The sequence below is a fragment of the Acomys russatus genome, chromosome 31 (assembly GCF_903995435.1).
Source record: "Acomys russatus chromosome 31, mAcoRus1.1, whole genome shotgun sequence".
Lineage (NCBI taxonomy): Eukaryota > Metazoa > Chordata > Mammalia > Rodentia > Muridae > Acomys > Acomys russatus.
In genome coordinates, this window is record NC_067167.1 from 30,746,647 (window position 1) to 30,762,641 (window position 15,995).

Genomic DNA, 15,995 nt, shown 5'->3' on the forward strand with positions numbered 1-15,995 from the left:
TAGGGCAAACACATCCACGCTAGGATAACATTCAGCACTAATACAGAATGAGTGGTCAGATCAGGTAATAATGTGACAGGATATTTAATGCAAATTGCTAAGTGAAAGAAGCCAATCTGAAAAGCCACCACCTATGGGGAAAAGCAAATGAACACAAGTTTTGAAGGATTAGGAATATGTGACAACTACCATAAGATATTTTTATAGGATTGAAACTATTTTAATGGTAAATACAAACAAATACACATTTTCCCCAAATCATTACTAACGTAAACTATGTTCTATGAATAGTAAGGCTGTGTTAAAGTAACCAACCAGTTATTACAACTGACTTACCACTCTGGGGGTAGGGGCTTGGATAATTAGGGGGTATGTGAACATATGAACACAGAGTCTAAGGAAAACATTGATAACTTCGAAATTTGACGCATGCCTCAAACTTCTATTAAAAATTATGTATTTAAAATGAAAGGAGCGGAAACAGGAAAGCCAAAAATTTAGTGGTCTACATTCCAAACTGTATTCTGTCAAACTTATTTATAAACAAGTCTAAAAGATATCAGGCTTGGCCTGATGCGTGAGTCCAAGCTACAGTTCCTACACTTTCTCAATATGGAACACATGTATTGTCAATTAAGCCTCGTTCTTATGCAGAGCTGTTCTGACTGCAGAATAGTTGGAACTAGTAAAATATCTAGTTCCAGGTGTGTCAATGTGTGTGCCTGTGTGTATGCATGTGTGCGTGTGTGTGTGTGTTTGAAATCCAATCAATAAATTATGATGGCATTACCCAATTCTCAGAACTATCATTAAAATTTAGATCCCGTGCAATTATTTTTTTAATATTTCTTTGCTACATTAAACATAAGTAACAAAAATCAGGTGGACAGTATGTTTTTTTTTTTTTCAAAATGTAACAAGAAACCTAAAAATTTCTTCTGTTCATGACTATCCACATAAGGGAGGTTAATTGAATTAATACGTAGAATTCTTTTTAATTATAACTTTGTGAAGCAACTAGTGTAGACTTACCTAAGAAGTTCCAAACACATACCTATTCAAAAGCCAACTTTTAAAATCATTATCCTGAGGCCAGGCAGAGAAGACCTCTCCTGTTTCATCATTATTTCTTATTACTACATCTAGTGCAATTTAGGAAACATCTTTCTCACTCCACAATGAAACCAAATTAAAACATCTATAAAGACAGGAAATACAGTAATTCTAAGATAAAATATCAGTAAGAATTATTAGTATTTCACTGAACTGTGATATCACCTGCCCTCTTTCCTCATTGCCAGACAGAGTCAAGATCCAATTCCTTTTTCTGGGAAAGAGCCAGAAGGAGAATTAATTTGACCATTTTCATCCCATATAATACATATCAAAAGTTCACTAATAGGCTGAACTATTCTAAAGAAATTTAGTTTTAAAAACCATCAGGATGAAAGCCTTAGAGAGAAGCTTATATTTCTTCCGAATTTAGTGACTTTATGCAAATAATGAAATCAGTAAGAAACCTATAAAGTATAATTTTCTTAGTATTTTGTATTAGATCAGAGAAATATTTATAATAAATATTTTTTTCACTAATCTCTTCATCTCATCATTCCAAAATTAGCGTCTTTCAATACGGCAGGGGACCCTACACAGACTAAGGTAGGAATAGGGCTCTCCTTGAGTCATAGGGCTAGATTTCTAGCATGTATATTAAAATTTAAGAACATTCTAGTGCTTTATCTCTTCCCCATTTTGTTAAACTATTTCTTCCTATCTTAACCTAATGTGCACTCTGGGGAGCAATAACAACCAGTAGCTCAAAGAATTAAAACTTTACAGGGCACAAAGCTAGAAGACATGGGACACTTTCTCTATCAAGAATAGGTCATTTCCCAGGCAAGCCTAACTATAAAAGTGGGGAAAATGTCTGCAAATTTCAGAAAAAATAATTCTTTTAGAAGCCATATCCCTGTGGGCCATGGAATCACACAGGAGGGGACACTGAGTCTACCTCTCTTACTCCTAAGGACAATTTTTAAAAAGGAACAAATATTCCCCAAAGACCCTCTGTCAGCAAATTTTACACAACAACATATAAGATATAAAAAACACAGCTAAAGGCTGTGGCTAACTGACAGTTGAGCTGGCAGTAGGGTCACAAAGAATACTGCAGGGAAGGAACACCAGCAAGCCTTGAGCCACACAGTTTTAATCCTCAGCTATGTCATATAAACTATTTCTGGCCTGACAAGAATTTCAAACCATCAAATTCCTAAATCATCTGGGCATCTCTGAGTACCCTGAAATATAACAGTCTATCTTAAGATGAAGAGAAACTTGTTTTCAAACCAATTTTCCTTCGTGTCTAACATTCTTGTTTGGGAATCTTACACTTGTGCCTCTGCCTTTCAAATAAATGTTGGGCATTTTTTTTTCTTTAGCTATTTTTAATCTACTGAGCATTCAGGACATTCCTGGTATTTATAGTTATTAACTTATCTCCTCATGTAAGTGCACCAAATATATGACACGCAGAGCATATATTTTGTATCCTGATTAATACTTAATTAGAAATTACTCAACAGCTGTCATCTATATTAGTAATTTCATCGTCAAGTGATGTTAAACACAGTGTTTGGTCAGCTCCCACAAAACTACATCTATGTTTCAAGATAGTCATGATCTGAAACTCACTCATAAAACATAGCTATGTCTTTGAAACCCAGAGTGGTAAAACTATATATTTTTTAAAGGATAAGCTCCAATACTATAAAGAGTTTTGGTTGACTGCTCAGGTAGCAAACTGTCTCTCATCTTCTCATTTGGGAAGCTGCTAACATGCACTTCCCGTACACTCAGGTAATTAATTTTATTCCTTCTCAAGTCTCTGATGGGGTTGAAGACCAGATACTTTAATTTTACAATTAAACTTAGTTGTTTAGGGGTTAAGATGTTTTTTAGGTCTGGATAGATATTTTAAGTTGATAATGATGAGATATGATAGATATTCTGATTTACATTCAGAATTTTAGATGCATCAAGATAGGAAAGATGTTTTCCTCAAGACTGCCAAATACAAATAGCCAAAACTCTAAGAATGTAACATTTATAAAATTCCTGATTGTTTCATGATTCTTCTTGCTGTGGGTATTTTATTGCATATATGCGTAATAATATAAACACATATGTAAAAAATAAAAAAATATTTTTTTTAAAAACTGGCACCAAAAAAGATATTTTTCTTAAATATGTGCCCTTTGGACCATGCGACCTAAAGTAACATTATTATATTCTGTTATATACATGTACATGTATGATTTTGCCTCTAATTTATAATTCAAAACATTGATTTTTTTCTTTATTATAAGAAAAGCAATAAAAGTAGGAGAAAAGAGTATACTAACATTATCTAAAATTCTGATCATTACTATGTTGATTTAAATTCCTTAAATTTTGGCTTATCTACTTCAACACCACATTCCATACATTCATGTCCTCTGTGGTATGGCACAAGGAAAGTGGCTGTTTGTTTGTTTGTTTGTTTGTTTACATTTCCCCCAACAGCCAATCTTCTTCCTATACCACTTCCTTTAGAACTTCACATCATCACTCATGTCCTTGTTACCATGGATCCTTTTCTCTCTACTACCACTACATTCTTTTTTTTTTTTTAATAAAATTATGTACTTATTTTTATTTATGTGTGTATGTTTTGTCTGTATGTATGTGTGCCTAAAGCTGGTGGAGACTAGAGAGTGTCAGATTCCAGGAAGTGGAGTCACAGACCATTGCAAGCTGAGAGTAGGATCTTAGTTATGGATCCCAAGTCCTGTACAAGAACAGCAAGTGCTCATAACTGGACAACCTCTCCTGTCCCTACTGCTAGCATCTTCTTTCTTTTCACAGTTGTGAAAATTATCCCCAGCCCAGCTGCTTCTCAAGTAGCTTTTCTCTTCTCTTCGACAAGATCCCTGTAAAATGAACTGTGGCTCAATGGCTATCACTTTGGTCATTACTTCCTCCTCTTCCTCCTCCTCCTCCTCCTCCTCCTCTTCCTTCTTTGGTTTTCCAAGACAGGGTTTATTCGTGTAGCCCTGACTGTCCTGGACTTGCTTTGTAGACCAGGCTGGCCTTGAACTCACATTGATCCACCTGCCTCTGCCTCCCAAGTGCTGGGATTAAAGGCATGCGCCACCATGCCTGGCCTGGTCATTATTTCCTTACTTTTTATTTTATGTGCATAGGTGTTTGTATGTCTCTGTGAGGGTGTCGGATCCCCTGGAGCTGGAGCCACCGTGTGGGTGCTGGGAATTGAACCCGGATCCCCACTGAGCCTATTTCTAGCCCCATTGGTCATTACTTCTTAATAGACTATCACCCAATAGAAGGATCTTTTCATATAGGTTATGAATGACCATCCGATTATCAAAGCTGACATCCTCACCCCAGCATATTAACCAGACTAGGCAGCATTCGACAGCATCTGCTACATTCTATTCAATTCATTTTACTCAGTATTTGTGCTAAAGTAAACACCAGAGCTTAAACTATGGTAGCAATCCCAAGCGTTAACAAAACACACCTGTGATCTGCTGTCTCAGCGAGCACACGCTCTCTCACCACTCTTCCTTTCCTGACTTCTGCCTCATAAATATTAATATACTCCATCATAAACCTTTTCTCTGCTGAATTTACACAGACCTCCTCCAAGATTTCCTCCTTGCTATCCATCACTTCTGTAGGAAACATGGTCTAGCCACTAACTTCCTCAGAAAGAAGCTCCAGGTAACAACCTAAAGTTGCTGCCTGCTTTATGTTCCAACAGAGGCATCAAACCCTACACATCAAACTATAAACGCATCATTATTCCTTCTGCCTTCTAGCCGAGTTTCTTCTATGGGAATTTCCAGCTTGCTCATCTGGCTGAAAAACAAAAACGAACTGGCCATCTTCCACATCCACCTGGACTCTAACATACTTTCTTCAGGTAGCACCTACACTGATCTTCCAATAGTTGCATCAAGTCTTGACACAGCCAAGCACTGAAAGTCATCCAATTTTTCCTCCACTGCTTCAAAACACCACGTAAACTCTTTCCTCGGCCCTTACATGATTAGGGTCTGCCTTTCCCTTCAGATATCCCCAGCTATGCGCAAAGAACAGAGTTCTGTCACATCAAGCTCCCTCCCTCCTGGGATCTTTTGTCCTTCCCTATGCAATGCTGTGGTTGTTACGTACTTACACTGCAACTCTGATCTTCATACAGACTTCATTCAAATGTCCCTCTACCCACTACCCTAAAGCTCCTGGGAAACACTGACTGGCTGTGGATTACCTGACTGTGATGGAAATGGGTCAGTACACTGCAGTTTCACATTACCACAAAGTCTAGTATAAAGTATTTAGAATGATTCTACAATAGCCCCAGAGTCTGAAATGTAAGCCCAGGCAACCTAGCACTTGAAGGCTTTGTTCTAACTCGTTTTCTTGTTGTTGATACTAAACACAAACAGCAGCCAAAGGTCACAAAAGATGAGATAATGTAAGATGTGGTGACAATCACTCTGTGAGAAAGGATGGCACTCCATCACTGAGGTGGAGCCTTGGGCTGCACAATAAGAATCAGGCGCACCCGATTGGCCCAGACGCCTGATCCATAAGCCTAGTCAAGCCTCCCTAACTGTCTGTCTGTTCCTCTCTGGCCTCTGCTCTAGTCTGGGTTTTGTACTCATTACTCACATAATACCAATAAACATTCTAAAGAGGAGTGACAAAAATAGTCCAGTCAGAAATTATATTTGTTTCACAGCTTTTCTTCTCAATTAACAGCGGGGGCTCATGCCAGCTTCAGAATTGAAGTCCAACCAATCACAACGAAATGATCCAAGTTGTCCTTATTGCAAATGTTAATATGACTCCAACTAACACTTTTTAGAGGGAGAAAGTCACAGTTTTCATAACAACATAGCTTTCCGGGCTTAGGGTTTCTTTCTGCATACCAGCAGTTGCATGGCCACTCTAATAATAAACAAGAGACCCTAAAAAAGTAAGAGAGTCTAATGCTAAGATATTTCTGCATATATGCAGAAATTCTAGGTGCAGATACTTCATATCAATATCAGGGAGTTGTCTCTCCATAATTTTGAGCTTTGGAGATTCCCCCACCCCCATTATCAACTATATGAGCTTGCCTGCACATGAGATCCTCAGGGAGGAGCAGAAAATCAGGCATCAGAGCAGACAGAAGGCTCTAGATTGAAAACATTTTATATTTTCTACCACTTCCTTGTGGTTAAATGATAAAAAAAAAATCGAGTTTTAGGATTAGGAGCTATGATACACGCATCTCAGGGACTAACACATTTCTCAAAAGAACATCCTCATAATATTCTAGCAAGTGCTAACCCATTCTTATGTTATTTATCAATTTTCCAATAAAATCACTCTGTATTTGCTTATTATGTTAATTAGTGTACACATAGACACAAATATATATATATATATTCAAATATATATATTCAATCATTCAATTAGGGTTTAGTTTGCAATTGAGAAAACCCAGAGAGTTCTTTTCATGTTTTCCCAACATCGCAATCAAACAATTGCTAGCATAGCAGGGACCATATTTATCCTATTGTAGCATGCCAGCAGTTAAAGTTTAAAGCAAATGTAATTAATTTCCACAGAGTAGCATTTATGTTGAGAGTATTTAGATCAGGAAATACCATCAAAGCTGAAGTCTTTTATAGAGATCTTACCTTTTATGGTGATTTTTTTTTCACAACAGCTGTAGATCATGATATTTTAATAGGTTTTTTTGTTTTTTTGTTTTGTTTTTTTTTTTTTTTTTGGAGTGTTCATGTTTTAAGCAGTCTAAGAAATCACTCTTAAAAATTAATCTCTTTTATTGCATTGGATGTCACAGTTGTTGTTGTTTGTTTGTTTGTTTTGTCATTTAGCAAAGCAGGTCAGCAGGTTTAAGAAGCTCATGTGTTTTTCATTTGACCAAATCTGTGAGAAGGATTCAAGACAGTCAAAGCGCCTATGCTGTGCTACCACAAGAATTCTCTGAAGCAGTCTTGCGTGGAGGCTTGGGCTGCTGCTCTGGTTGCTAAGTGCCCGGTGTGTCTTCACTAGAGGCATTCTGTCTTAGGTTCATCCCAGAACACTGAATTGTGCCTCTGTGGTTAGGGCTGTTGGTTTTTGGTTTTGTTTGTTTGTTTGTTATCTCAGCAGTTTATCAATCTACAGTTTTAGTTATAAATGTCAAGCTTTGCTCTGTGGGAAAGAGTACATAGGGTTGGGGTAACAGGCCTCCAGACTGAGGACTTTCTGGAAGGGTCCTGAGAACTTTATCTCAGAATGAAACCCTGGTCAGCACATACGCAACAGCAAGCCTTCAGAGCTGTTTTCCCATGGTGGCAGTACCCCATGTGCTCACACTGAACCTCTCGATGAACAAGTAAAATGCTACGCTTGTAATTTGAAAAAAAAAACACACACACACGTGGTAAGTACTAGTCTTAAAACAGTTGCTTAGTAAAACTGTATGACTTTAAGTTGGAAATAAAGTTTCCTGACAAAAAGCCCAGGGTACAGAATTACATCCTATGAAACATCAGAAGAAACAAAAGGAGAAGAAAAGAACAAAAATGTCAAGGGTCAAAAGAAACACCTAGAAACTTGCTGCCCAGTAGTCCAAATTCCTCACTGCATGACGCTGTGGCAGTGACATTTGAGCACACAGAAATGCGGAGAGCAGAATGGGCTCTGATGGTTTTTCATACAAGCAGGAAGCCATGCAGAAAAAAAAAAAAAGTTTAAAGCAACTGTGTAAATGCAGTTACCTTTGAAAGCGATGCTAAGCACTGAGGTCGAGAATAAATCTGATTCTTACCATCTGAGCCTGACTTCTAGGACATCGATTGATATCTTCCACTTTCTCATTTGCTAAAACCAAGAAATAAAATAAAAGAGAGAAAAAAGAACAACATGCTTAAGCAATGAAGTGAAACACACACACACACACACACACACACACACACACACAAAGGAAACCTTAAAAAAAAAATTAAAACACCAAGCAGAATCTCCACCGCTTCCCCTATTTAGTCTCCCAAGCCACGGGCAGAGGAGCACACTTGTTCCCAGCCACCAATTCCACGTGCACAAGTCAAGCAAAGAAAAAACGGAAAAAAAAAAAAAAAAAATCGAGCCAGAAGGAAGTTGCTGCTGGTTTTTCAGCTTTGTGCCAAATGACTGCTGTCATGAAACCTTTCACAATTGTCCCTGCTGGATCAGGATCCAGTTTCAAGGAGTCTCAGTGTATGAGGAACTCCGGTCAACAAAACGCACACATGGGAGGCATATGGTTGAGTGAGGCTTTCATTTCGGACAGTGCTATATATATGTGAAGGCACAGTTCGAACTATTTCAAAGTACGCCCAGAAAGCCCGTTTCTGTCTCATGTAAACACATTTACTTAAATTGGAGATTAGCCTCGCTCATGACTCCTGGCTGGACACATGGAAGAATTCTGTGTACATTCGACCTAAACTACAGTGCAGCAAAAGAGCAGAAGCAGAGCCTCTGCCGGTTGTCAGAGGGCGGGTCTCACCAATGATCTCAATGATGTCTGCCAGGAGGACGCCGTCAGCAATGTCCTGCTGCAAATCCTTGATCAGCCGTTTGTGGCCAGATTTTGCCAGGTAGTGGTTGGCCCAGTCAGTGTAAATCTGTGGAAGACAGGGAGGGAAGAAGTGAGGTGGGGCATGGGGGAAGAGAGGCAAGAAAACTGCTCAAGGCAAACGCCGGACTCAAAGGGAAACTGTTCTGGCTCGCATTCCAGCTAAAGAAGTCATAGCTCCAAAGGAAACAGTTGTAAAGTCATTTTTAAACGGCTCTTTCCCCCACTTATCTCTTGTTTCAAAGGAGGATGAATCACTCCTTTCAAAATCAGGGGCTAGTCACTTGTGACCAAGCAAAACTCCCTTCCCAGATGACTCTGGACGGGATCGCTACTGGGAAGCAGTTTAGCTTTCTCTTTTCTCTCCTCTCCTTTCATTATTTTGAAAATAATCCCATCTGAATAAAAGGAAGCCACCTGGACCGATTTACAAAGGAACTTCATAAAAATGTGTTTCTCCGAAAAGACTTTATTGAATTTGCCGTCTGAGATACTATATGTGACAATATTTTGGCAGCGTCTTATGAAATAATTGCAAATGCCTTCCTGTCCAAGATATTTTGTTTGGGCTGTCATCCCTCATTTAAGCCTCGGGAAATGTGTTTGTATCAGAACACACGGGCAAGCAAATGGAGTTATAAGGCAGAAATTACAATACAGAACGGAGAAGTGCTTTGCAAGCCACAGGGTTGGCAATTTGACTTACAAAAGAGGTGACTCCAGCGACTGGTAGTGACACAAAGAAAGGCTGAAAGTTCAAGAATGTCACATACACAAAAAGAAATGTTACTGCTCTTTCTTTTTTAAAAAAAATCTGTTAGTTTAATCTAACCATAAAAGAGAAACTTGCCCTAATGATGTTTCAATTGCATGGGTAGTTCATTAATAACTTTGTTATAAGGGAGATGAAAAATATGACATAATATTAAAGAATTTAAATGCGACTGGAGTAGGGGAAACAAATAAGAAACAGACAAAGGTGGCTCAGATGGTGAGAGCATGTTCCAGGAGTTCTGGTTCTAGCAGACCAGCCCCTTGGGCTTCTTACTTCTACCTGCCATTTAAGATTCAGGGGCCCTTATGTCCTCTTTTGAACTCTCTGAGAACAGACATATACATGATTACAAAGAAATCATTTTTTATTTTAGCAGCATAGAAAGTGTTGTAAGAAACACTGGGGTCAGAGCTGAGATGATGAAACCGGGATGTGAGCAAGTCATGAAAGGGCCACAGAGGAAATGACAGGGGATGACACAGCACAAGAAGTGCTGAGTCCAGCAAGAAGCTGGCTGATGCAGAATGCCTATAATTTGTACATCTTAAGCTGAAACACTTAGGTGCTGGAGACTCTGGTGTCCCCAGACTCGAGAGCACTTACTGCTCTTGCAGAGGACTTAGGTTAGCTTCTTAGCACACACATGGGAGCTCACCAGTCTTTAACTCCAGTTCTAAGGGATTTGATGCCCTCTTCTGGCCACTTCAGGAAACAGGCATGTATATGGTACATATATATACACACATACATGAAATTTAAAAAATTGAAAAAAAAATAGGTAGATTATTTTCTTTCAGTACTAAATCTTAAGCCTAGCTTTTATAGGCAAGACAAGCAAACACTTTACCGCCGTGCTATGCTTTTAACCCCCCTTTTTCTATTTTGGGATAAGATCTTCCTAACTTGACGCACTTGGCCTTAAGTTTACACTGTAGCTTCCTCAGGCAATGACATTGCTATCCTCCTGCTTCTACCTTTGGAGGAGCTAGGATCACAGAGCCAGAACACAAGACCTGGCTATTGCTAAGAAAACAAACACATATGATGTAATTAGCAAATCAGTATACGAGACAAAACAAAAGAGGGAAATCTTCCCAGGAGTTATAGCCCTTCATATTTTTGAGCAATTTTATACAAGTGTTCTATCATGAATATGTCTAACTACAATTTACCATATTATAGCACAGCTTTACACAGACACACAGAGAGAGATACAGACAAACAGACACACACCACACACAGACAGACAGAAACCCAGAGACAGACACACACACACATATACAGAGAGAGGTAAGACAGACACAAGGACACACACAGAGACACACACCCATAAATAGACATAGACAAACACATACAGAGATACAGACAGATACATGGGAACACACATGCAGAGACACACACTCATACACAGACACATGTGTTCATACAAAGATACACACTACATTAGGTTCAAAATTAAAACTTCATTCTGTAATTTCAGCTTTTTTATATAATAATTTAACAGCAATTCTAAAAGCCATTTTTCATGTATATTTGTGTCAGATATATTCCTGATAATGTATTGTAAAAATATTTGGTACCTCTGTTAAATGATAAGTAATATTTCTGATTATGATTTATTTAAAGGGATATGTACATTTCTATGCATGTGTGTATATATTTGAATTTTAGAGTGTTACTAGATAGAAGCATTCCAAAAATATTAAAACAAAGGAGATAGATTTTTAGAAAATATCAAGGAGTATCTAAGGAATATCTAGTGATATTTATCTTACAATGTGAATAATTGAAAGTACATAGATATATAAGAAAAATTATGTTAGCAAAGTGCCACTTAAACTTTTGTATGTTTGATCTTTATTTTGCAGACATTTGAATATAAGAAAATGACCCATGACTCCCTCAAAATCACAATGTAAGCAATTTTTAGATGTTCTTATTTGGTGATCTTTTAATACTCACTTACCTGGTGATTCTTCAGGCCTTATTATGTTTGTATGCCTGGAAGTATTTCTTTTTCTTTTTGTAAGGATTTATAAATGTAAGGCACTAAGTATCCCCCCTGTTATCTCTACTTTATTCAAGTAACAGACTTCCAAGTTCAACTTGCTAGTTGGAAAGATGGTTTGGGTTGGGTTTGAACTGTAGCCGTCCCTCCATAGGCGGGGTCCACAGGTCCAGCAGCCGCCTTTAAAGGACCCACAAAGAGGAGGAGGCTGGGTTCTGGAGTCAGGGTATCTGATCTGAGGCCCCAGGAGAGTTTACGACCACTGCAAACTTAGGGAAATCGCCTAACCTTTCCAGCCTGCGAGCAAGGGCAAACATTAACCTTTGCGTCAGAGAGCTGTGTGCCAAGATTAATAAACTGGCACCTCTATAAAGAGTGTGACACAGAGTTATAATCCTGAAGACGACTTGGCCTGGCGTCATGAGCAGCCCTGTGCCATCTAGTTGTACTTCGCTATGCCAGCTCAACAATAAGTATGTGTTAAGGTAGTTGCTTCAGAGAGGTGAAGCAACTGGGAAAACTGGGACAGAGGCTGGAGCATTGCATTGCTTACTCCTGGCTCTCCACCTCTGCCAGATTCTTATCTTCTCATCAGCCGGGGCTTCTGGTTTCTCTGCCTCCTGAAGTAAGAGACACTATTGAAGTAGAGTTGTCACGTTCTCCACGGTGCCTCTATTGGAGGCCACCTGTGTCACCTTCCATGCTGTATGGATCTTATTTTAGGAGGACACTAGGCCACATGGAAAATGCATATTAAATGACAAGCTGAAGGAAGTCTATAGATGACAATACTACATTTTTACTCCCCAAACGCATGTTGAAAGAGCCTTAGCATGGTTGCAACTCTTCCAGGAAATTTAGGCAAACAAGCGAAAGCCACCTGGCTGGCTTTAAGCACTGCTAGGAACACCTCAGACTTTGCTTGCTCCGGCATTTCTCCCCCAGCCGATTGCAAACTTAAAATTGTTGCCTGAAAGTCTGCTTAGACCAGAGCCCTGACTTTTGTTGTAGTGAGCAAAATCAGTAACTAAGTAAAATGAACTGAAATGACATTTCTGATTAATATTCACACACACACACACACACACAAACTTTTGGTAAGCCATTCCTTCTCATGGACATGTACATTTCCTATAATTAAAACAAATGATAGACTACAAGAAAATCACAAGAGAGGGAGAAGTTGTGCATCCCCAAGGAGTCCGACGATACATCTGGCAAAACATAAAACAATTAAAATGTGAAATATAATTCCATATTGTAAACAACAACGCCTATTTACCTAGATCATTTATTCACTTATTTGTATAAGATCTAGTTATGTATCTCAGGCTAACCACAAATTCACTTTGTTACATAGAATGGCCTTGAAAATGCAGCAATCCTCCTGCCTCAGTCTCTCAAGCACTGAGGTTATAGGCATTCGTCAGCCTACCCAGATTTTTTTTTTTTTCTTAAAAGTCTTACATTGAAATTCTGTGAGTTGAAGAAAGATGGGGCAAAGAGGTGGGGCTTCAGTGACACGGTAGACATGAAGAGAGAGCACAGACTCACCAGAGAACTGTCTGTTATGCTCTGAAGAGAGAGAATGCAAACAACCCTGTCAACTTCCATTAAGTTCTGTTATTCCAATTGCTGCACCGGGATGATAATTTATGCCCTGATGCTGGGTTTGGACTGCAAAGTGTCCTTTGGTTCGTTAACACATGGCACAGTCATTGTATTTAACTTCTTAGCTCCAGCCGATTGAGTTACAAAGTGTGTTATATTTTCCTGGATTATACCATGAATTAATTGCAGGCTTTGAGTGAAGAAGTTGGTATAATTGGAAATAATATAAAATGAATTGAGCATTGAGCAACTTCTGTATGAGCTCACTGACTATTTCAATAATCAAGCTTCAGGTCAAAGCTTCAAAAGCGTCAAATAGAGGTAATTCCAACCTTCAAAGCCAGTATAACAAATGTTATATACATCTTTTTAAATTATACTTTAGAAAACAAAGGAAAATTAATGAGATTAAACTTATCCCAAATCAATATACATATGCATACATATACTAGAATTTCTAATTATATATACATATACAGATACATATATACACATGTAAATCATTTATAGTAATTATAATGATAAGTCAAAGATACTGTATATCAACATGAATTCTAGTGCCTATTATGTCATATGAATTATTTGGGTGATATTCTGCCCCTTCAGGTCCAGGTGAGGCCCATTGACTAAATATTTACTCAGTACCAGTACTTATTCTTCTTGTTTGTTTTCTGCATTTTTTTTTTTCAAGACAGGTTTCTCTGTGTATTCTTAGCTGTCCCAGACTCACTTTTTAGACCAGGCTGGCCTCGAACTCACAGAGATCTACCTGCCTCTGCCTCCTGAGTGCTGGGATTACCAACATGCGCCACTGCACCCAGCTGGATTCTTGTTCTTAAAGAAGGCCATGTTACTAGTATCTCTTAATAAGTTACTGTTATATTTGAAGGAACTCACACATAGCCTTTCACTTAACACATTTATTATATGTTAAATATATTAAAACGCTGATTGATATATATTAATTATAATGAGAATTGTAATAATTTTAAAGAACCATTTTTACTGTGGACTCCTTAAATCTAAGTTATCCATCTAATTGTAATAAAACAAATAATTAAGGAAACTAAATGCAAGCTGTAACAACCTCTTAACATAAGAGTATGCCTTTATAATACTTATTATTTATGTTTTAAATTTTTTATTGAAAATAGTTTTTTTCATGCAACACATCCTGATTATTACTGCCCCACCCCAACTCCTCCCATATCTCCTCACCTCCCTACTCTCCCAAATCCACATTCTTTTCTTTCTCTCTCTCATTAGAAAACAAACAGGCATTTAAAATAATAGTGATAATAAAATAAAATAAGATAAAAATAAATAAACAAGGATAAGACAAAACACACAAACTGAAAAAAAAAAAGAGGCAAAGAAAAAGCACAAGAAATATATGGAAGCAGAGACACACACATTCCCACTCACAGAACACCCATTAAAAGCAAAATTCGAAACCATAAAATATTAAAAGGAAAAGAAAAGACAAGACCTATAAGGTTAAAAATAAATAAAGAGCCCAGAGAAAGCATTATAAAACAAAACAAAAATTCCAGGGACCACTGAGTTTGCTTTTGATGGCCATCTACTGCTGGGCATGACGCCTGCCCTTAAGTGTGGTCTGCATATTCAGTGAGGCTGTTGGAGAAAACCAACTTTCCCTCCATGAGTGGTTATCCACTGGAGATAACTTCTGATTACAGATGGGAGTCATGTCTCTGGGACTTCATGCATGTGTCATGCAATACTAATATTAAGATACTTGGCTTTGTTATAAAATTAAATGATGACATAAAGACAGCACTTATACACAGTGCATGCCTACTGTGTGCCATGAACCCATCACAGAAAACAACATTAAAGGAAAGATATATAGTCCTAAACTTGATGTGTGTTATTGACAACACAGTCAGCACACACTGCCCTTCCATCCATCCTGGCAAACTGCTCCTAACTGTGCAAACTATTGCCCATTTCAGTTCTTAGTATGTGCTATGTATGCCCCTCAGTTACATACAAACAATAAGCCTTGTATATTTATTCCATAGATTATACTGAGTCACATATGTTTCACTGACTTATGTTTCATGAGTGCTAAGAATTAAGAGAAATGGAGGCAACACACACTCTTCCCTCAGAAGTAAGTTCATCTGAATGAAAACACAGTCCCTAAGGTGCTTCCAAAAAACTGCTTGTGTGGCCAGAGCTGTGCATTTCGGGTGAGTCAAGTTCACCCGTACTTGTTCATGGCATTGTCTCTCTTTCCCTCCAGTCAGGCACTAACACTACATTCTGGAAAGAATGGCTGCTCCCTGGAACATGCAGGCCCTCCGACTGCCCTGAAAAATCATGTGGCAAAACAAAGGGGTTGTTGTTGTTTTTAAATTAATTTACTGTAAATGAACAAATTATAAAAGTAGTTGCTGGGTACTATGTGAAGTTAAGATCTATGAATCCAATGTAAATTAACAATGCTTTTCTTACATGTCTGTCAGCTTGAACATTTATCAGTTTCCAGTAATGACATATAAAATGAGATCTCATTACTATTTTCAAAATTACTATGCACTGATATTTACTATAAATGTGCACACACACACACACACACACACACACACACACACACACACATTATTTCTTAAACTTTAAGTTGAGTTCACAACTTGACCACTGTAAATAGTTTGGTTATGAGCATGGCACACAGACATATCCTTGACAGTCTGGTTTCCAGTCTGGAGGAAACACATATCCAGTGGTGGATTTGCTGATCCATGAATAATTCTATTTTTTCTTATTGTGAAGGGCCATCTGAATATTTCTCATAATGTCTTTTTACATTTCTCCAGCAATTTGCAATATTCTTCACAGAGAAGATGTTTTCCCTTCTGTCTTTTAAATAGCTATTCTAACAGACATTA

General features: G+C 38.1%; 1 protein-coding gene across 1 annotated transcript in view; it reads right to left on the minus strand.

Annotated features, from left to right (window-relative positions):
• Positions 1–15,995, minus strand: part of Nav3 (neuron navigator 3) — a 291,149-nt gene that overhangs the window by 196,842 nt on the left and 78,312 nt on the right. The window contains exons 2-3 of the mRNA XM_051139705.1: positions 8,618–8,735; positions 7,898–7,950 (exon numbers count right to left, since the gene is read on the minus strand). Of these exons, the coding sequence (XP_050995662.1) occupies positions 7,898–7,950; positions 8,618–8,735 (171 nt within the window). The remainder of the gene's footprint in view (positions 1–7,897; positions 7,951–8,617; positions 8,736–15,995) is intronic.